The following is a 22332-nucleotide window of genomic DNA, read 5'->3' on the forward strand; positions in this document are numbered from 1 at the left end:
ATGAAACCACTACTAAAGGCCACCAATAAGAAGAACAAACGTGCTTGGGCCAAGAAACACGAGCAATGGACATTAGACCGGTGGAGTCCAAATCTGTCCAAATCTGAGTTCTTTGGTTCCAACCGCCGTGTCTTTGTGAGACACAGAGTAGGTGAACGGCATATGTGGTTCCCATCGTGAAGCATGGAGGAGGAGTTGTGGGGATACTTTGCTGGTGACACTGTCTGTGATTTATTTAGAATTCAAGGCACACTTAACCAGCATGGCTATCACATCATTCTGCAGGTATACGCCATCCCATCTGGTTTGCGCTTAGTGGGACTATCATTTGTTTTTCAACAGGACAGTGACCCAACACACCTCCAGGCTGTGTAAGGGCTATTTGACCAAGAAAGAGAGCGAAGGAGTGCTGCATCAGATGACCTGGCCTCCACAATCACCTGACCTCAACCCAATTGAGATGGTTTGGGATGAGTTGGACCGCAGAGTGAAGGAAAAGTAGCCAACAAGTACTCAGCATATGTGGGAACTCCTTCAAGACTGTTGGTTGAGAGGATGCCAAGAGTGTCTAAAGCTGTCATCAAGTTAAAGGGTGGCTAATTTGAAGAATCTATCATCTAATATATATTTTCATTTGTTTTAACACTTTTTTGGTTACTACATGATTCCATATGTGTTATTTCATAGTTTTGATGACTTCACTATTGTTCTACAATGTAGAAAAGCGTAAAAATATAGAAAAACGGTTGAATGAGTAGGTGTGTCCAAAGTTTTGACCGGTACTGTATGTCTGTACCATGACTCTGGGTGTGTGATGGGTCAGTACCTGATAGAGAGCAGCAAGGCAGGTTAAGGGTTAAATAATAACTCCAGTCTGTTAGCAGACGTAGGTAAATCTCTATAAGAGAAATCAAGGGAGTGTTAGGGAGGAAGGAAGGTCTATCATCATCAAGCAGCACCACTCTGAGCCCGCTTCATCCTCAACAGAAAGTTCCTCTTCTCCTCCAGGAGTTCCTGGATGCGTTTGTTCCGTGTTCTCTCCCGGAGGAACACCCGGCTCCGTCTGGGGATCAGGTTGTTTTGGGAGATGACATTGTCTACTCCGATGATCTGGTTGTAGAGAACGTCAATGGAGTTATTTTCGCTGGTCTCCTCCTGGTGGCTTAGCGGCCAAATGTTTTTTTTGGTTGTTGTTGTTGTGGGAGGCTTGGCTGTCATTTGCTCTGTCATTAACTCCTTTGTTGGCCCTACCGTGGTTGTTGTGGGAACAATGGAGCTCACAGATACGTACTCTGTGATTTCATGACAATCAAGGGTGGTCATATCTATGATGTCATCCCTGGGGACTGTAGGAATCATCACTGTGATGTCATCATCATAAGGCATGGTTCCAATGGGCATTGTGACATCAGTGCCATAGGGCACAGTTGCACTAGGTATTATGACATCACCACCGCTGGACATTGTGACATCAGTGTATGGGATGGTTCTGCTGGGCGATGTCACATCCTCAAAGTAGTTTGTTTCAGTTGGCTTTATGACATCATCCATGTAGTATGGGCTGCTGGGAGTTGTGGTTTCTGCCCCTGTTATGTCATAGCTGTGAATGGGGGTCACTGTGGTGTCATTGCTGATAAAGGTGAAGTTAACGTTTGAGTCAGTGAACAGGCTGCTGGGAGTTGTAGTGTATATGTTGGTGCTGGTGGAGAGGGTGAAGAAGGGGTAACTTCTGGTTGTGTCTCTGGGGGTCACACTGTGCTCTGGGGTCGTGTGTATGGGGATGGGGTATGTGGTGAAGTATGGGTGGGGTGTTGTATAGGTGTGTGTTGTGCTCATCGGGCGCGGCGTGGTATAAGGTATATGCATTGTACTTCTTGGATGAACTGTGGGCTGAAGGGGGGTGTTGTTGTCCTTGGGCCAAGGCAGAGGCCGAGGCAGGGGGCGAGGCAGCGGGCGAGCTGTGACCCGGGGAGGGAGACTGGTGGTCAGGCTGCTGTTGGTCACGTTGCTGCAGGACTTGCAACACATGCGCCTGTAGCCCGGTAGAGCACAGTAGTGGATCAGCACCTCCATGCGACAGAACATTGACCTGTCTCCATGACAACGCTGCTTGCCTGTGGGCGAGAGAACAAAGAGTTGAGACTGGGCCAGACTGGAAATGGAGCTGTGTGTGTGTGGGTGTGTGTGTGTGTGTGTGTGTGTGTGTGTGTGTACAGTACCAGTCAAAAGTTTGGACACATCTACTCATTCAATGGTTTTTCTTTATTCTTCTACATTGTAGAATAATAGTGAAGACATCAAAACTACGAAATAACATATGGAATCATGTAGTAACCAAAAAAGTGTTAAACAAATCAAGATATATTTTATATTTGAGATTCTTCAAAGTAGCCACCCTTTGCCTTGATGACAGCTTTGCACACTCTTGGCATTCTCTCAACCAGCTTCATGAGGTAGTCACCTGGAATGCATTTCAATTAACAGGTGTGCCTTGTTAAAAGTTCATTTGTGGAATTTCTTTCCTTCTTAATGCGTTTGAGCCAATCAGTTGTGTTGTGACAAGGTAGGGGTGGTATACGGAATATAGCCCTATTTGGTAAAATACCAAGTCCATATTATGGCAGGAACAGCTCAAATAAGCAAAGAGAAATGACAGTCCATCAGAACTTTAAGACATGAAGGTCAGTCAATCCGGAAAATGTCAAGGACTTTGAAAGTTTCTTTAAGTGCTGTCGCAAAAACCATCAAGCACTATGATGAAACTGGCTCTCATGAGGACTGCCACAACAAAGGAAGACTCAGAGTTACCTCTACTGCAGAGGATAAGTTCATTAGAGTTAACTGCACCTCAGATTGTAGCCCAAATAAATGCTTCACAGAGTTCAAGTAACAGATACATCTCAACATCAACTGTTCAGAGGAGACTGCATGAATCAGGCCTTCATGGTCGAATTTCTGCAAAGAAACCACTACTAAAGGACATCAACAAGAAGATGAGACTTGCTTGGGTCAAGAAACACGAGCAATGGACATTAGACCGGTGGAAATCTGTCCTTTGGTCTGATGAGTCCAAATTTGAGATTTTTGGTTCCAACCGCCGTGTCTTTGTGAGACACAGAGAAGGTGAACGGATGATCTCTGCATGTGTGGCTCCCACCGTGAAGCATGGAGGAGGAGGTGTGATGGTTTGGGGGTGCTTTGCTGGTGACACTGTCTGTGATTTATTTAGAATTCAAGGCACACTTTTCCAGGGTGGCTACCACAGCATTCTGCAGCGATATGCCATCCCATCTGGTTTGCACTTAGTGGGACTGTAATTGGTTTTTCAACAGGACAAAACACACCTCCAGGCTGTGTAAGGGCAATTAGATCAAGGGGAGTGATGGAGTGCTGCATCAGATGACCTGGCCTCCACAATCACCCGACCTCAACCCAATTGAGATGGTTTGGGATGAGTTGGACCACAGAGTGAAGAAAAAGCAGCCAACAAGTACTCAGCATATGTGGGAACTCCTTCAATACTGTTGGAAAAGCATTCCTCATGAAGCTGGTTGAGAGAATGCCAAGAGTGTGCAAAGCTGTCATCAAGACAAAGGGAGGCTACTTTGAAGAATCTAAAATCTAAAATATATTTCGATTTTTTTGTAACACTTGTTTGGTCACTACATGATTCCATATGTGTTATTTCATAGTTTTGATGTCTTCACTATTATTCTACAATGTAACAAATAGCAAAAATAAAGAAAAACCCTTGAATGAGTGTCCAAACCTTTGACTGGTACTGTACGTTTACACACGGTGCAGAGAAAAGTAGTAGAGGTAGTAAAGCCAGACCATTAGCAGGTAGTGCAGGAAGGAAGAAGAAGTAAAAGGAAACCCAAGCAGCGTCGACATCAGAGTCAATAGATTAGTCTATAGCAACTGAAGAAGAGTGGTGTGGGCTCTCTTTTGTGGTGCTGGAACAGTAACCTGACTCTCTTGTGTTGTGGTGCTGGAACAGTAACCTGACTCTCTTGTGTTGTGGTGCTGGAACAGTAACCTGACTCTCTTGTGTTGTGGTGCTGGACCAGTAACCTGACTCTCTTGTGTTGTGGTGCTGGAACAGTAACCTGACTCTCTTGTGTTGTGGTGCTGGAACAGTAACCTGACTCTCTTGTGTTGTGGTGCTGGAACAGTAACCTGACTCTCTTGTGTTGTGGTGCTGGAACAGTAACCTGACTCTCTTGTGTTGTGGTGCTGGAACAGTAACCTGACTCTCTTGTGTTGTGGTGCTGGAACAGTAACCTGACTCTCTTGTGTTGTGGTGCTGGAACAGTAACCTGACTCTCTTGTGTTGTGGTGCTGGAACAGTAACCTGACTCTTTCAGACCAAACGGACATTTTCTGACATCTCACCTGTCTTCTTTATTAGTTTCAGATTAGAACCATCCATTGATTACATCAATATCACTATATAAATGTTTCTAATGCAGGATAAGAGGGTGGATCTTATTTAATTTAGTCTTTCTTTATTACTTTCATGGCGATATCACTTTATTCGACAATGTTTAAGCCTTTGTAAGGTCGGATCAATCTGTGAGTTGAATTCCACTGGAAGCTTGTTCTGCTCTCCTCACACAACGCCAAACCATCACAAACTCAGGAGGAGAGAGTGAGAGCGCTTTTTAAAATATTTTTTTATTTATACAACTTTTGCAGTTGATAATGACAGGAACTGAAACAATGAGATGTACTCCCTCCTCAATATATATATAGATATATTATTTTCTTAAGAAAAATAAATAAACTGTATCGAAAGGTACAAGTTCACAGTCACTTTGGTAAAACACTTCATTACTTTGAAATCAACCAATCAATCAGTTTAGTTAATCAATTGATAATAAGTCAAATTAATAAATTACATAAATTAATACATAGATTTGGATGTTGAATAAATAAAATACAGAATTATCCATGATGAATGATGTAAAAACTGGAATGGCACGTTTAAGTGTCATATGAAACATTTACAAAACATTAACACATTTTTCCCTGATAAATCAAAGTGCATATAGACGCAGTGCACATAGTTCTTCTGAATGTTTCCCCGACGTCAATCCAACGTCAATCCAACGTCAGCCCAACGTCAGCCAGCCCCACCCATCAGGCTAGTGAAGCCACGAAACAGTTACCCATAGTATAGAATATTATATATTTTTTTTTCCATAAGTAAGAAGATAACAGTCATGAACATTATTAAACACAGTCAACACCAATGTTATGTACAGTATCGCACTGCAAGGTCTGGCATCATTGGCCTCCTACCGTCCGACTCCAGCACGAAACCTCAGATAGCTCGCTACATAGTCACAGCAGAAACATGTGATCACAATACAATGACAAGCCTGAAGTGTTTTTCTAGATGCCGTCGTCAGTGTGTCGATCGATACCCTTGGCCCTTTGTAAACCGTACGCCGGTGGTCAGACCAAGTTCCAAACCCTATGTTTGTTGTAGGTTCTGATGGTTTTCGTGTGAGTTTGCTTGTTGGTTTGAAGCTGCCTCTAAGTGAATAATACATGTTTTGATGAGTAAAGCCATCTCTTTCACAGATAAATGCCATTTACATTCAATCCAAGATAAGGCATTGTTCATGTGTTTATTGTTCATCACAAAAGGAAAAACAAAATTGGATGATTTTCAAATGAAGGTCTATGAGGTATTTCTGTATCAGAGTTGTATGTCTATGAGAAGCCTGCATGAACACACACTCACATACGCACACGCACACACAAGCATGCACAGACACGCATCAACATACACACACAGTCACTCATACACACACACACACACAGTCTTACATACAGTCTCACACAAACACACACACGCATACACACACGCACACACACACACACACACACACACACACACACACACACACACACACACACACACACACACACACACACACACACACACACACACACACACACAGACACTATGAGCTCAAACGGCTAAAGGATGCAAATGCATGCATGACAAAAACGTGATCCTTTCCCTAAAGAAAATAACAAGCAACAGTAAACCACTTATCCATCTGAGAAAATGGAGAGGCAACTAACTGACCAAGTCCTGCATAATGTAGGTCTATACCCCCTTTCCTCCCTAAAACTGTACTCTTTTTAAATATTTACTTCTGTGTTAATGTAAAATCAATAAAAAATACACGTAACAGTCAAGGATCGAAGTGATCAATAGCAGTCCGTAGGATTAGGCAAATAAGCTACAGCTTATTCATGGTAAAACATTATTATTATTTATATTATTGTTACTCATATAGATTTTAGATGTGTATATATATATATATATATAAATACAAATATATTTATAGATGTATTTGTTTTAAAGTTTGCAAGCACAAATAAGCTGCATTTATTGAACTTTAATATAACAGTCAAAGAGGATGGTTGATGAGGTGGTGAAATGGGAAGCAACCTCACATGGTAAAACTACCCTGTTTTAATTAGCCTTTTACTCTTCTTCACTCTCGGCCTCTTCACCCAACAGCTCTGTGTACAATAATCCTAAAAAGTGTTTGTTTGTGTCAACTCCTGTCCCTGTGCTGAATTTCTGTCAGTCTGAGAATGGGACCTAGAACGAGATAAACCTTTGTTCTCATTCTAGAATGGAACCAGGATGTGAGATGAGCACTTTAGCAAAGATGTCCTCATTGTGACAAGATCACATTCACAATAAAGCTTTTTTTAACTTAGTTTTTTTTCTTTTCTTTTCGTTATTTTCACACTTGTCGCCCTCAAATGATGACGGCGCGGTGACAAAAAAAATTGCGCCCGCACCTCAGGAGTGTGAACCATGACGACTCGCAACTAGCTCGCGCAAAACATGGCCGCCAAACAGAGGGGCCTCTCATGACTCACTGGCTCAACCATGCCACTAAGAGCCGCCAATCAAACCTGCTTGTCTTTTTCCATTTCCACCTTCTCTTCAATGTTTAAATGTTTTTCTTTTTAGTTTCGACTGGCCAGCGGTTACAACACAATGCTCCACAAAGGAGAGAGAGAGATAAGAGAAGAGAGAGACAGAGCAAGAGAGAACCAACCAACCAATCAGCACACAGGAGCCAGAGACCTCCCCCAATCAGAGCTGTCTCAGACACAGAGAGAGAGAGACACACACGCCCCAAAAGAGAAGCGAAAAGCTGGCGCTCGCTCGCGGGCGCGGCCACAGGCACGGACACGGGGGGAGGGGTGGGGGGTGGTCAGGGGGTAAGCCTGCCCCCGGGGCCCCTAGCCCAGGCCTGTTGCAGGGTGAAGAGGACAGAGAGAGAGGGCAAGGTCCAGGTCAGGACCGCCATGCACCGGAGGTTGGGCCCAGAGCTATAAAGGGATGGTTTTTTACGTGAGCTGTTTCTCTGGTAGGGCAAGTCTGGGTCAGGACGGGACAGCCACTGGATCAGGATGTTGCCGTTCTTATTCAGGTCCGACGAGCCTCCTGGAGATTGAGAAAGGAGGGAATAATATCAGAGAGGAAAATGAGTATGAGTTCATCAGGAGAGACTTATACTCCCCACTACCTATACTAAATGACTTTAAGCCACCGATTTCTTAAAAATAAATGGTTGTGTATAGCGTAATGGGGCCAGGCCATAATACTTACTGGGACATGGCGCCAGGCGACAGATGCGGATGGTGTCTGGCTTGCTGTCCAGGCAGAGACCGATGGTGTTGTCACGCGTGTGACACAATGCCTGCCTCTGCTGTGTCCCATTGGCACACGTCACCGAGCACTGTGGTCACACGAGCATAGAAGAAGAGTGTGAGAATAGGCTATACACAACAACCTCCAACATCATAAACACACACACCTACACACACACAGACTCCATACCACACATCTGCATGCATACAAACTAAATAATAAGCCCCTATGTATTCATCCACCAGAACCCCCCTCTAACCCCAGCCCTCCATCCTTACCTGTGACCAGGGCCCTACTCTCCACTGTGCAGGGCAGAGCTCTCTGTTGCAGGGCCTGCGTGCCTCAGGCCGGTCGTCATTGCAGTACTTGCTGTGAATGGAGCGCTTGTTTCCGCTGTCTAAGGGCTGAACACAGCGAACGGACCTCACCTGGTACCCTGTTTTACCGCACGTCTTACTGCATGGCTCCCACGGACCATCCTCCCAGCTGCAAAGAACAAGAGAGAGTTAGAGGGTGGTACAGACAAAAACAGACCTCAAGGCCTTGTTCCATTTCGGTCACGAGCCCTTTACTCTCCAACCACTTTGGTTCACAGGTTCAGTGTAGGGACCAAGGAGTGACATAGAACGGCGGCCTAACCACACAAACATGTCCATACGTACATGGGCTGTGAGCACTCCTTCTGGTTGCAGTCTCTGCTGATGGCGCGAGGCTTCTTGATGTTCTCACAGTAGCGTCGGTGGACCATCTTACTGTCCGCTCTCCTTCTGCAGCCGAACCGGGTATACTGCTTACCTTTGAAGGCAGCACACCCACAAACATCTGTTAGACAAAGAGCTCCACATCCAAATCTCCTATCGTGTTCCCCAGTCCCCCGGTGTCTTCCTGTGCTAGTGGTGTCACTGTAAAATACCTCCCCCACAGGGCTTGGAGCAGAAGGACCATTTCTTCAGGGCCCACTCGTAGAAGGAGGAGTCATCCAGCAGCATGTTGTTCTCTATTGCGGACAGCAGGTCCATGTGGATGATGTACTTATAGGAAAGGGTCACCTTGGCATCTCCATGGGACTGCACCTGGACACGGGGAAACAACAGCACAATCATATTAGTATAGGTCATATATATAAAGCAAATGTCAGGACTGGAAATGTCAAAAACTCAAAGCTAGCAGTGACGTAATTCTGAACCATCAAAATCAAGCTATAACAATCATATATGGTAAGAATTAAGTGTGTATTTTGTGACTTGTATGAGTGTTTGTGTGTGTGTGTGTGTGTGTGTGTGTGTGTGTGTGTGTGTGTGTGTGTGTGTGTGTGTGTGTGTGTGTGTGTGTGTGTGTGTGTGTGTGTGTGTGTGTGTGTGTGTACCATGATGAGGACTCCGTGTCTGAGTGGTCCGTTGGTCTGTAGTGTCTCCTTGTCATGGTCATTATTCATGTATTCCCACTCCACACCCTTCTCTATGACCGCACGGGATTCTGGGAGGTCTCCCTCCGCATTCAGGAAGAACTGTCCTGATGCCTGGTTCTTCACCGCTGGGGAGGGAGGTGGAGTTATAAACTGGAATACTCACACTTACACACACACTCACACACGCAGGCACACACACACACAAACATACACACACACACAAACACAAACACGCACACATTTTATACCTAGGATGTGTGCGGTTGGCTTAATCTCTTGGATTAGTAGGTGTCTCGCCCCTCGAGGGATTTCAAGTACTTTGAGGAAACCTGAAATGAAAACACCACATTTCCCTGAGGTCCAGTCACCCACAGAGAAGACATCTTTTCAACTTTGTCAGGATACATTTTCATTCAACTTTCATTCAACTTTATTGTTCAGGACTAATTTCTGTCTACAGGGGGTTAATTTCAAATACAATTTGAACTGCTCTTAGTTTTGCCAGCCAGGGTCAACAACAGTCAATTCCAGGAAATGTATCAAAATTTGTTTTTTCCCTATTTCAGCTGGATGATATTTATTTAATATGAGGTCATGGTATATTGATTCACATCATCATTGGGCGGTGATCCTGCTCATATGGTAATGCTTTGAACAGGACATGATTCTAGCCAAGGCCAATGTCCACAAAGCGTCTGATTAGGAGTGCTGATCTGTCCATACAATATCATTCATTATGATCTAAAATAGCGAAACTGATCCTAGATCAGCGCTCCTACACTGAGAGGCTTTGTTGATAAGGGCCAAGCTCATTATCTCCATGTGACCAGTAGAGGGGGCTCTTTAGTTAGCTATCCAGTGAAGTTGTGACCACGTCATCGGAATAGGACTCAGGCCAGGAAAACAACCTCATCTATCTCACTTCCTGCACTGTTTTCATGCTCTTTCATGTTCCAGGGTCTGACAACTCAGTTACATATTACCTTATTGGTCGTGTGTGTGTGTGTGTGTGTGTGTGTGTGTGTGTGTGTGTGTGTGTGTGTGTGTGTGTGTGTGTGTGTGTGTGTGTGTGTGTGTGTGTGTGTGTGTGTGTGTGTGTACCTTGTTTCTTGGCACTGCGAGTGAAGTTGCCCTTGATGATCTTGCAGCTGGAGTTGTCTCCTCCACAGACGCCACATTTATCCTCCTGTTGGGAGGACCCTACCACGCCGTCACAGCCCACTTTCTGCAACACACACACACACACACACACACACACACACACACACACACACACACACACACACACACACACACACACACACACACACACACACACACACACACACACACACACACACACACACACACACACACACACACACACACCTAGAGTATTATGGACACGCACATAAACTTCACAAAGTTATGAACACTGACACACACCTCACACGGTTGCACACAGTCACACACACACATAATTAGGGTTGCAATATTTTTTGTAAACCTACATATATTTGAAAACAAACACACTGCTATATTTATGGACACACACACTGACCTCACAGTCCCCGCGCACACACACGCTGTAGGGGTCTTTGTATGAGCAGCGCGTGCCGTCTTGGACCAGCCTCTGCATGTTGATCTTGTCTCGGGTCTCCGTGGACTGGCAATGGAGGTGGCAGCGCTGCTTAGCTGCACAACCCACACACACACGCGTTGCAATACTTGATTTACATCCGTCGTTAGTAGAACAGAACCATACAGAAACATTGTCTTAAGACACAGAGCCCTAATTGTGCCAAGCTTCACCTCTATTTTCCATGTTCTCCTGCAGTTTGAGTGTGTATACAATGTGACTATATCTGACAGTATTACAGAACAGGCTGTGAAGGGATCTGGATTTATACTGTATAGGTAAATCACAGAGTCAGTCTGCAGAGAAAACATGAAAGTGGAGGGGAGGGGGAGGTTAAACGAAGTACAAGCCAGGCCCAGCATATATCCCCTACAATAAGGATACAGCTCAGAGTTATTTACCCTTTGTGTAGGCAATGGAGGATCTCTGTCTAGCCTGTATGTGTTTATGTAATCTCCCGAGCCAGACGTGTGTATATACCGACTATGCAAAAGCTATAAAGTCTGGCATGCAAGATTGGTATTGAAGTGGATTTGAATGTTCATTGTGTATGAAAACTTGCTGCAAAACACATTTCCTGAGGATTGACTCAACTATGTAAACCACAGAATCCCTATATGATTTACATTTTACAGACGCTCTTATCCAGAGTGACTTACAGTAGTGAGCGCATACATTTTTGTACTGGTCCCCCATGGGAACGGAAGCCACAACCCTGGCGTTGCAAGCACCATGGTCTACCAACTGAGCCACACGGGAACTGATCTGCGATGACTCGAACTATGTCTTCGGTATGCAATGTTCCAAATGCACTGTGATTACCTTACTGATATTACAAAGTATTAGAAACGCTCAGATTGGGATGTGAGTGCTCATTGACTCATGCCAATACACAGTCCCTCACTCCCTCACTCCTCCAGCCAGAGTCCCCAGAGAGGGGGGGCGATGCCACAGATCATCCCAGAGGGAGAGAGAGTTCTCTGGGTGAGATTGCCCTGACCAGCTGGACCCTGGATGACCAGAGCAGCTGGAACAATCAATGCTTGTTAAAAAGTTTATTTTTTAAAAACTGTAGAGCAATGTTAGGAGGATGTTTATGGCTAAAAACACAACATTGACAGTGTTTTACAACAGGTGTAATTAATTATTAGATTTTTTTTTGTTCTCTCTCACACTATCTCTAAACCCTGGAGATGAAAACACACTAATGGCATTCATTCTAACTTCTCTCCGTACCTCTCCTTTCCCCCCTTCCCTTTCTTCCCCCCTCTCTCTCTCCCCTCTCCCGCACGCACTTGAGACAACGTGGAGAAAAACTGTTTGGCATGGGGACTGGATCTGCAAGCCTCACACGCTCGTTAAACCCATACTCACACTTATAGATGAGGTAAGGGCGTTTTTTGGGGCGACGGCGAGAAAAAAGGGATGTTATGGGAATCCCATGCTGGGTTCTGATGGTTTAAACACATACAGTATGACTATGTTCTGTGAGTCACAACAGCTGACTAGCTGAGAAAAGAGGGAGGGAGGGAGGGAGGGAGGGAGGGAGGGAGGGAGGGAGAGAGAGAGAGAGAGAGAGAGAGAGAGCGACCAACACACCGACTAAGACTGACCGACGCACCGAACAACACACAGACTAACACCCCGACCGACCGACACACTGACACACAGACAGACAGGCTGAAAAAGAGCTCAGATGATTAGGTGGAGTGAGATAGGTTAGAGATAGAAGAGAGTGTTTTTAAAAAAAAGGGGTTCAAGAAAGGGGTTATCGTTTCAGAAAGGTTCAAAGGCAAGGGTTCTGTTTTTTAAAATGGGTGCTTTAATACTAGTCAGCAGCAAACCAGCTGTCGGTGACCATAACACCCCCCCCCCCCCCCCCCTTGAAACACACACAGAACATCTGCTTCCCAATCTGCCTCCACACAAGAGGAGCTACCTTATGGCCCATAACCCACCATTTCAGGAAGTCTGTGTGTAGGCCACTTACGTTCCGTGTGTTCATAAGGCAGCCAGTGGTGCTTGTTGTTGTGGAACTCAAACTCAGGGTCCAAGCTACGGCACTGCTCCTCCCTGAAGTCACTGTACAGCTCCTCACACTCCTGGCTGTTACACAGCTGGAACTGGTAGTTAGTCCCCAGACAGGTACGACCTCCATTAGCAGGCCTGGAGACAACAGTGAAATGTTTTATTTAACCAGGCATGTCAGTAAGAGCAAATTCTTATTTACAATGACGGCCTACCCCGGCCAAACCTGGACGACACTGGGCCAATTGTGCGCCGCCCTATGGGACTCCCGACTACGGCCTGTTGTGATACAGCCTGGAATCAAACCAGGATCTGTAGTGACACCTCCAGCACTGAGATGCAGTGCCTTAGAACGCTGCGCCACTCAGGAGCCCGTTCACTTGGTAAATGTGAACAGTGAATATGTTCTGTTCTGTTACGACAAGCTCTAACGCTTTTTAACCATGATACTATGCAAGTGTTGCTAGGTAGATTTGTCGATATTTAGGGTAAAAAGAATTCCGTACCTGGGGCTTTTGCATTCTCGGGTTCTAAACTGCACCCCTCCTCCACAGGTACGAGTACAGGACCCAAACTGGCTCCACATGTCCCACCCGCCATCCTGCTTTATCATGTCAATGGTCAGCCAGATACAGTGACCTTTGAAGCAGTGCTGTGATAGGACGAGAGAGGGGAAGAAACTGTAGGATGGTATTATTTTTACCATTAGGGTGTGTGTGTGTGTGTGTGTGTGTGTGTGTGTGTGTGTGTGTGTGTGTGTGTGTGTGTGTGTGTGTGTGTGTGTGTGTGTGTGTGTGTGTGTACAGTACCAGTCAAAGGTTTGGACACACCTACTCATTCAAGGGTGTTTATTTATTTTTTACTATTTTCTACATTGTAGAATAATAGTGAAGACATCAAATCTATGAACTAACACATATGAAATCATATAGTAACCAAAAAAAGTGTTAAACAAATCTAAATGAATTTATATTTTAGATTCTTCAAAGTAGCCACCTTTTGCCTTGATGACAGCTTTGCACAGTCTTGGCATTCCCTCAATCAGTTTCACCTGGAAAGCTTTTCCAACAGTCTTGAAGGAGTTACCACATAAGCTTGGGACTTGTTGGCTGCTTTTCCTTCACTCTGCGGTACAACTCATCTCAAACCATCTCATTTGGGTTGAGGTTGGGTGATTGTGGAGGGCAGGTCATCTGATGCGGCACTCTATCACTCTCCTTCTTGATAAAATTGCCCTTACACAGCCTGGAGGTGTGTTGGGTCATTGTCCTGTTGAAAAACAAATGGTAGTCCCACTATGTGGCAGGTAGCCTAGTGGTTAGCGTGTTGGGCCAATAACTGAAAGGTTGCTCGATCGAATCCCTGAGCTGACAGTTTACAAATCTGTCATTCTGCCCCTGAACAAGGCAGTTAACCCACTGTTCTTATGCTATCATTGTAAATAAGAATTTGTTCTTAACTGACTTGCCTAGTTAAATAAAAACGAATAAAAGTGCAAACCAGATGGGATGGTGTATTACTGCAGAATACTGTGGTAGCCATGCTTGAATTCACCATTACACCTCTTCCATGCTTCACGGTGGGAACCACATCTACGGAGATAATCCATTCACCTACTCTGCATCTCCCAAAGACCCAACGGTAGGAACCAAAAATCTCAAATTTTGACTCATCAGACCAAAGGACAGATTTCCACCGGTCTAATGTCCATTGCTTGTGTTTCTTGGCCCAAGCAACTCTCATCTTCTTATTGGTGTCCTTTAGTAGTAGTTTCTTGGCAGCAAAATCGACCATGAAGGCCTGATTCATGCAGTCTCCTCTGAACAGTTGATGTTGAGATGTGTCTGTTACTTGAACTCTGTGAAACATTTATGTGGGCTGCAATCTGAGGTGCAGTTAACTCTAATGAACTTATCCTCTGCAGCAGAGGTTTCTCTGGGTCTTCCTTTTTTTGTGGCGGTAGTCATGAGAGCCAGTTTCATCAAAGCGCTTCATGGTTCTTGTGACTGCACATAATAAAGAAAGTTCTTGAAATTTTCCAGATTGACTGACCTTCGAGTTTTAAAGTAATGATGGACTGTCGTTTCTCTTTGCTTATTTGATCTGCTCTTGCCATAATATGAACTTTGTCTTTTACCAAATAGGGCTATCTTCTGTATACCACCCCTACCTTGTCACAACACAACTGATTGGCTCAAATGCATTAAGATGGAAAGAAATTCCTTAAATGAACTTTTAACAAGGCAAACCTGTTAATTGACATGCATTCCAGGTGACTACCTCATGAAGCTGCTTGATAGAATGCCAAGAGTGTGTAGAAAATGTAGGAAATGTTAAAAATAAAATAAAAACCCTTGAATGAGTAGGTGTGTCCAAACCTTTGACTGGTACTGTGTGTGCGTGCGTGTACCTTCCCATCCCCACACATGGTGCCATCGATGGGTGGTCCTTTCTTGGTCTTGCAAAAGAAGGGGTTGTCAGGGTGGCTGCACCACAGCTGTTTGCAGGGGTCAAACGTCCGGTACTGCAATGGACAGACAGAGAAGAATCCTCACACGCACATCCTCTCACATTATACACACACAGCCAGTAACTGGGTCTTTACCGAAAACATAGAGTATCACCAGGCAAGGCAGGTGACCTGCAACAGGTCCCTCTGTCTCATATACAGACACGCAGACACTGGGAGTAGCTAGCATCACAGAACATTCCAGAAATCACCTCAGACCTACTACACCAGAGAGAACAGATCAATTGGACCATTGACTGTACTGCACATGTACAAGAAAAGATACAAAACCTCAATAACATCCATAAGAGTCCAGACGGTAGTGTGCTGTAGTAGTCCTTCACTGTTTCACTGTTACAACAACACGGCTGTACAGGAAGCCAAAGAGCATGCAGACAAAACCAAAGAGGATGAGGAGAGAGAGACTCTCTGACTGAGAGAACCTGCAGCTCTGTGGGGTCAGAGAGGAGGGCAGGGAGAGCAGAATGTGATGGGTAAGAGGTCAACTGTCAATTGGTGCCCCACAGAGTAGGATAATGTTGTCCTTATTCAGTTTTACGTTCCATGGCCCTAATAGGGACAGTTAACTAATAGTTCTAATAATTTCTAAATGGAGTCTCTGCTTCTTCTTTCTTTCACCTGTTTCCCTCCGTTCCCCCCTCTGTCCCCCTTTCCACAATAACAAAGCAGACCCCAGACTCTCTACCCAGAATGACCTCAGGTGAGCCCTACAGTTGAGCTCACAACAGGGTAAAAGGTCAGCCTGCGGTTGGCACTGATGACATCAGCCTGGTAGGCTGGCACGCGACACTGCAGGATCCTAAACCTGAACATAGGAAAGCAGCTCTCGCACCAGACCTTTCTTTCTGCCTGGAAAGGACTTCTCGTTCTCTTTCTTCTCATCCCTTTTCCAATATCTTTGCCAATATCGCTTTCTGAATGGCCAAATAGTGACACATAGATTTACAGTGTAAGGCGCCGTGTGTGTGTCAGTGTTGAGCTCATTCGCTATGGTTAACTTTTTCTGGCTAGCTGTTTGGGAGAAATCCAGAGCTCTTTTTCTTTTGGGCACTAAATGAAAACTAAAAAAAGTGTATGTTTAGAATTCTGCAGAACACATGCCAGTCACGATAATGTGACGATGGGCAGAACGAAAGAACGGAAGATAAACAAGTAACGATGACAACCATACTGATAATCAGAAGGAAAAGAAAGTGGCCACATCGCTCCGAGGGGGGGTTTGGGGGAGGACAGGGGGGGGGGGGGTAACCTTACCTGTGTTCCAGCCTGGCCCACCTTTTGCAGCTAAAGGAATGAATGGTTTGACAAGAGAATAAAGGGTAATCTAGCAACGAGTGCAAAGCCCTGCAAAGAGTAGGTCAGCTCAACTCTCATCTCTCAATCACAAAACAGCTCCCGAGATACAAAGATAAGCCGTCTAAAAAGATAAGATCCTCAGTCAGTGTCAAGATGCCTTGAGGGACGGACCTATTCAAGTGGGGACCTACATTGAGTATAACAAACATTAGGACCACCTTCCTAATATTGAGTTGCACCCCCCCCCCCCCCCCCCGTTTGCCCTCAGAATGGCCTCAATTTGTCTGAGCATGGACTCTGCAAGGTGTTGAAAGCATTCCACAGGGATTCTTGACTCCATTGCTTCCCGCGGTTGTGTCAAGTTGGCTGGATGTCCTTTGGGAGGTGGACCATTCTTGATACACACAGTAAACTGTTGAGAGTGGAAAACCCAGCAGCATTGCAGTTCTTGACACAAACTGGTGGGACTGGCACCTACTACCATACCCCGTTCAAAGTCTTGCCCATTCACCCTCTGACTGGAAAATATACACAATCCATGTCTCCATTGTCTCAAGACTTAAAAATCCTTCTTTAACCTGTCTCTTCCCCTTCATCTACACCGATTGAAGTGGATATAACGGATAATGGATCATAGCTTTCCCTTGGATTCACCTGGTCAGTCTATGTCATGGAAAGAGCAGGTGTTCATAATGTTTTGTATACTCAGTGTATATCAGTAGGGACTTCAGTGAGGAGTGAGGACTTATTTGTTGCGGTGTGGATGTTATCCATGTTATTCATGTAACCCTGTATCATTGGGGACTGAAGTGTGAAGTGGTTCTGAAGTCAAGTGGTTGGCTTTTCAACTGCTGGCACCACTACAGTGGTACTTGTTATTCTGGTAACATATATTCATCTAGTATGTATATATTAGTATTAGCAATAGTTAGTGCATATGTTAGTATACCACTCGTTCCTTTGGGAAGTTCTTACCGCTGTGCACATCATGTAGCCCACGCCGAAGTCGAAGCGACACTGTTCGTTCATGGAGTAGTGCAGACCAGGAAGTCTGGGCAGGGACGGCCAGTTATGTTCGTAGGGGTCATCACGAAGACACTCGTAGGATCTGGGTCAAAAGAGACATCGTGACCTAACAGTGTTGTCACATTCATTTCAGGTTTTATATTCAGTGAATAAAAACAGAGTGGCACGATTCTATTCAAATGTTTTACAAAACTTTGTTTGGAACAATAGTTGCAGAAAAATGTAAGTTCAGGACCCTTCCTCAGGCTGCATGATTTGTTTATGTGGGAGACTGTAATAGTCATTAATAGAAGCTCTGTATGACGTGACCACTGACAGCCCTATTAAAGTGGAGTTCCGTTGGTTTGTTTGGTTGTTTGTTTGATGTTGGAGTCATTCAGTTCTGGTGAGAAGGAATGTAAACAAGTGTGTAAGTGTGTTTATGTGTGTGTGTTTATGTGTGTGTGTGTGTGCCTGCGTGTGTGTGCCTGCGTGTGTGTGCCTGCGTGTGTGTGCCTGCGTGTGTGTGTGCCTGCGTGTGTTTGCCTGCGTGTGTGTGCCTGCGTGTGTGTGTGTATATAGTAGGTGTGTGATAGACTCACTGTAGGTATCGTCCTAGCTCCTGCTGGCTACAGCGGGACCAGTGGAAGCGGTGGAAGGCAGCTTGAACCAACGGGGCCATGATGCTCCCCATGTGCACCTCGTCTCCACAGCGATTCCCCTGGCCGTCGTGCTCCATACCCAGCCTGGGGGAGGGAGGAAGGGGGAGGGCAGAGGGCAGAGGGCAGAGGCCAGAGGGCAGAGGGGAATTCATCAATATGTGGACAGGTATATGTATCTCATTTTATGTTTCATTGTGGATATGATGTTTTTGAATTCAAGTCTTTACAGTTTGTGTGTGTGAAGGGCGGGGGGGGGGTTGAATAAATCGAAAACGATGCATTAAAACAATTCAGAAATCTATAATTATTGTGCAATTTATATCTATAGGCTACATTGACGTTTTTCTTTCATTATTTTTTATCTGGCATTGGTGCGTAAAGCCTAAGTGTTAGGACCGAATACACAACAAACTGTATGCGCACCAAATACACGCCAATCGCCAAATGCTTTTGGGAACATGGGCATAAAGATATTCAGGAAAGAAATTAAGGAATGTTAAAGGATAACTTCATTGTTAAAAATATTTTCAAGAGAAAAAAAGCAAATTGTACAACGCATTTTCTATATTTGCGGGTGTGGGTCAGGTACAGGCTTCAGATTTGAACTTTCGGTTGTGGTAGGGTGCAGTTGAACAAACAGCTGACCTACGCATCACTAGTGTGTATATACTCACACGTGTCCTGTCTCGTGGGCTACCACGAAGGCTGAAGAAAAGCCATCCTCGTGGTTCAGAGTACAGCTCCTCACTGGGTGACACATCCCTGTTACTGGAGCATAACCTGAAGAAGGGATGGGGGGGAGGGGGAAAGAGAGAGAGAGAGAGAGAGAGAGAGAGAGAGAGAGAGAGAGAGAGAGAGAGAGAGAGAGAGAGAGAGAGAGAGAGAGAGAGAGAGAGAGAGAGAGAGAGAGAGAGAGAGAGAGAGAGAGAGAGAGAGAGAGAGAGAGAATGCATAAAGCACTGTGGTCACATCATTTGAATGAGTTCAACTTTGACCTCCTAAACAGGGGCCAAGTAGCTACAGTACTGTAACCTGACTGCGTCTCTCTCAGAGTACACACAGTCTCTGTCTCATTCTCTCAGTGCTCTGTTCTCTCTATCGGCTAGCAGGTCCGTTTCTGTAGTCTCTCTCTGTTCTCTCAAGCAGGTCTGTGGCCATAGTCTATCTCTGTTATCTCGAGCAGATCTGTGGTTATAGTCTCTCTGTTCTCCCTAGCAGATACGTGGCTATAGTATCTCTCTGCTATCTTTAGCAGGTCTGTGGCTATAGTCTCTCTGTTCTCTCTAGCAGGTCTGTGGCTGTCGTCTCTCTGTGTTGTGTTCTTCCTAGCAGGGCTGTGGCTGTGGCTGTGGCGTATTGATTTTCTCTCTAGCTCAAGGCTCAAGGGCAGCTGAAGGGCTGCTGTAGACCACTGCTACGGAGCTACAGAACTCCCCCGAGACACGCTGCTAGCCTGCTCTCACTCTGACTTCACTAAACACCACTAAACGCAACAACACAACAGAACAAAACTGTATGTACGTTTGTGTGTGTGTGTGTGTTACCCTGCATGCCGGTAGGCCCAAACTCCTGCCGTGTGAGGAATATAGCGTGGTCGTGGTACTCTGTATCTCCTGTGTCCTGTTTCTGCTGCAGGAAGGCCCAGCGACACACATTCTCCAGACTCTGAGATGGGTTCCCCAACTCTATCAGACTCATAGACTAGATATATATATAGAGAGAGAGAGAGTAGAAAAGGAAAGGAAAGAGGAGAAAAAATTGTAGCAGATGTTCAGTCAGAAGTTCATGTTTCTCTTCAATCAACTCTTCGCCTATTTCTACTTGTACATCCTCATCTGCACATATATCACTCCAGCGTAAATTGCTCAATTGTAATTACTTCGCCACTATTGGCCTATTTATTGCCTTACCTCCTTACTTCATTTGCACACACTGTATACATATTTTTCTATTGTGTTATTGACTGTACGTTTGTTTATCCTATGTGTAACTCTGTGTTGTTTTTTGTCGCACTGCTTTGCTTTATCTTCGCCAGGTCGCAGTTGTAAATGGGAACTTGTTCTCAACTGGTCTACCTGGTTAAATAAAGGTGAAATAAAAATTCATTAAAAAAACAGGCTCAGTCATTGACAAGAGCGTATCTAAATGTATCACGCTATTACTGATGTGTCCATCAGGTGTCAGTATTGCATTAGCAGTTGGCCACAGGGTGGACCCGCAAGATGCCAAGGTGAGCTAAAATACCTTTGGTGTTATAGGGTACTTACATGCTTGCCTTAGACAAAACTACAAGAATTTTAAGATGTACACATATTCTCCTACTGCAGAGTCATTTTCTTACATACAATACTGCATTTCCTGATTCTGTGAAATTCACAACAATTTATTTTATACATATGAACCCAAACATACATACTTATAGAAATAAGAATTTCTTATGCAATGGTTACATTTTCCCAGAATAATGCATACTCCCACATATAGACCTACATTATCTCTCTCTCTCTCTCTCCGTCACCTCTCCTGTTCTTTCTCAATGTATCAGCCACTCCTTTTTCTTCTCTCTTTCCACCCCCCCCCCCCCACCCCCACTTTCTATTTTCACACATACACATTGTTCAGTTCAATTCTGCTTCTCTGTCCTGCAGTGAAGACATATGACCGCCTCTCTGGTCAAATGATGGAGTAAGAAATGTATGTGGGGAACTAACATACATTTGTGTGTGTGAGTGTGTACGTGTGCGTTCAGGGTCGCTCGACCAATCTGCAGGCTGCCCATGCACTTTGTTATGGGTGTAAGATGGCACAGTGATGACATCTGTCGGTAAATGTTAATTACTGCAACTCCAGAGTTTTTACCGGTGTGCTTGAGATACCCGGATATATTGCAAATGTACTGAACAAGACTGGTTACTCGCATCAATGCCTCTGTCTCGTCATTAAACATTCAAACACACTTCTCCGTTGCCAAGATAATTGGGGATGATGGACAGCCGGAGTCTTGGCCTGAGCTGCATGCGGATAGAGGCGGGGCCACGAGAGCCGGTCAAGGAGTGTGTGTGTGTGTGCAATTGTGTGTGTGTGTGTGTGTGTGTGTGTGTGTGTGTGTGTGTGTGTGTGTGTGTGTGTGTGTGTGTGTGTGTGTGTGTGTGTGTGTGTGTGTGTGTGTGTGTGTGTGTGTGTGTGCGTGTGTGCGTGTGTTTGTGTGTGTTTGTGTCTGGGTGTATGTCTGTACTCTGAAAACTTCCATTGAGACAAGGTAGAGAGAGGAGAGTAGAAAGAAGTGAAAGGTTAGGGTTAGGCATAAGGTTAGCAGGGTGGTTTAGCTTAGGGTTAGGTAAAAAATCTGATTTTAAGCAGATAAATTATAGAACTTCCGCTTTGCAGCTTGGCCAGATAGTGTCAACCGAAGGGAATATTAAGTAGATGATGAAATATAGAGGTTTGGAATACTATAGAGTATCAGTTCCATGCTCTATCGGTAGTAACATCCTGTGGGGTTGTCCCTCCTCAATCACAAACACACACACACACACACATACCACACATGCATGTGCACACACAATAACAATCAAACAGACAGACAGACAGACAGACAGACAGACAGACAGACAGACAGACAGACAGACAGACAGACAGACAGACAGACAGACAGACAGACAGACAGACAGACAGACAGACAGACAGACAGACAGACAGACAGACAGACAGACAGACAGACAGATAGACAGATAGATAGATAGATAGATAGATAGATAGATAGATAGATAGATAGATAGATAGATAGATAGATAGATAGATTCAATTCATTGGACATGATTTGGAAAGCTGCATACCTGTTGCTCTCCACTTTCAGGAGGATCGAGTTTTGAAATCAGTGGAATTAGAATATGATAGCTAATGAGATGGGAAAACACCTGTTTCCGGATTACGTCTTCAAACTAAGGGCATTTGGGGCATGGATCCGTGACAGGGCGATGCGTTCATCATGCATGATGATGTAAGATAGTCTAGCTAGCTACATTTCAGATATTACAGTACACGTTTCTGATTTGAACAGAAAGTGGTTTCATTTCAAGCTAAAGTGTA

At 44.8% G+C, this 22332-nt stretch overlaps 1 protein-coding gene across 2 annotated transcripts in view; it reads right to left on the reverse strand.

The window, feature by feature from the left end:
- Positions 1 to 688: 688 nt before the first annotated feature.
- The window catches only part of LOC139574113 (A disintegrin and metalloproteinase with thrombospondin motifs 2-like), a 198814-nt gene continuing 177170 nt past the window's right edge, over positions 689 to 22332 (reverse strand). The window contains exons 6-23 of one of the 2 annotated variants that reach the window (XM_071398298.1): positions 19788 to 19944; positions 18918 to 19023; positions 18184 to 18327; positions 17552 to 17684; positions 16535 to 16564; positions 15161 to 15274; positions 13257 to 13402; positions 12713 to 12888; positions 10645 to 10778; positions 10206 to 10329; positions 9353 to 9433; positions 9063 to 9229; positions 8610 to 8769; positions 8359 to 8491; positions 7975 to 8182; positions 7655 to 7784; positions 7397 to 7489; positions 689 to 2114 (exon numbers count right to left, since the gene is read on the reverse strand). In XM_071398298.1, coding sequence (XP_071254399.1) covers positions 949 to 2114; positions 7397 to 7489; positions 7655 to 7784; positions 7975 to 8182; positions 8359 to 8491; positions 8610 to 8769; positions 9063 to 9229; positions 9353 to 9433; positions 10206 to 10329; positions 10645 to 10778; positions 12713 to 12888; positions 13257 to 13402; positions 15161 to 15274; positions 16535 to 16564; positions 17552 to 17684; positions 18184 to 18327; positions 18918 to 19023; positions 19788 to 19944 — 3402 coding nt within the window. In that variant the 3' untranslated portion in view covers positions 689 to 948. The remainder of the gene's footprint in view (positions 2115 to 7396; positions 7490 to 7654; positions 7785 to 7974; positions 8183 to 8358; positions 8492 to 8609; positions 8770 to 9062; positions 9230 to 9352; positions 9434 to 10205; positions 10330 to 10644; positions 10779 to 12712; positions 12889 to 13256; positions 13403 to 15160; positions 15275 to 16534; positions 16565 to 17551; positions 17685 to 18183; positions 18328 to 18917; positions 19024 to 19787; positions 19945 to 22332) is intronic. The other variant, XM_071398299.1, reaches the window with a different exon arrangement.

This window comes from Salvelinus alpinus, chromosome 4, assembly GCF_045679555.1.
Source record: "Salvelinus alpinus chromosome 4, SLU_Salpinus.1, whole genome shotgun sequence".
Lineage (NCBI taxonomy): Eukaryota > Metazoa > Chordata > Actinopteri > Salmoniformes > Salmonidae > Salvelinus > Salvelinus alpinus.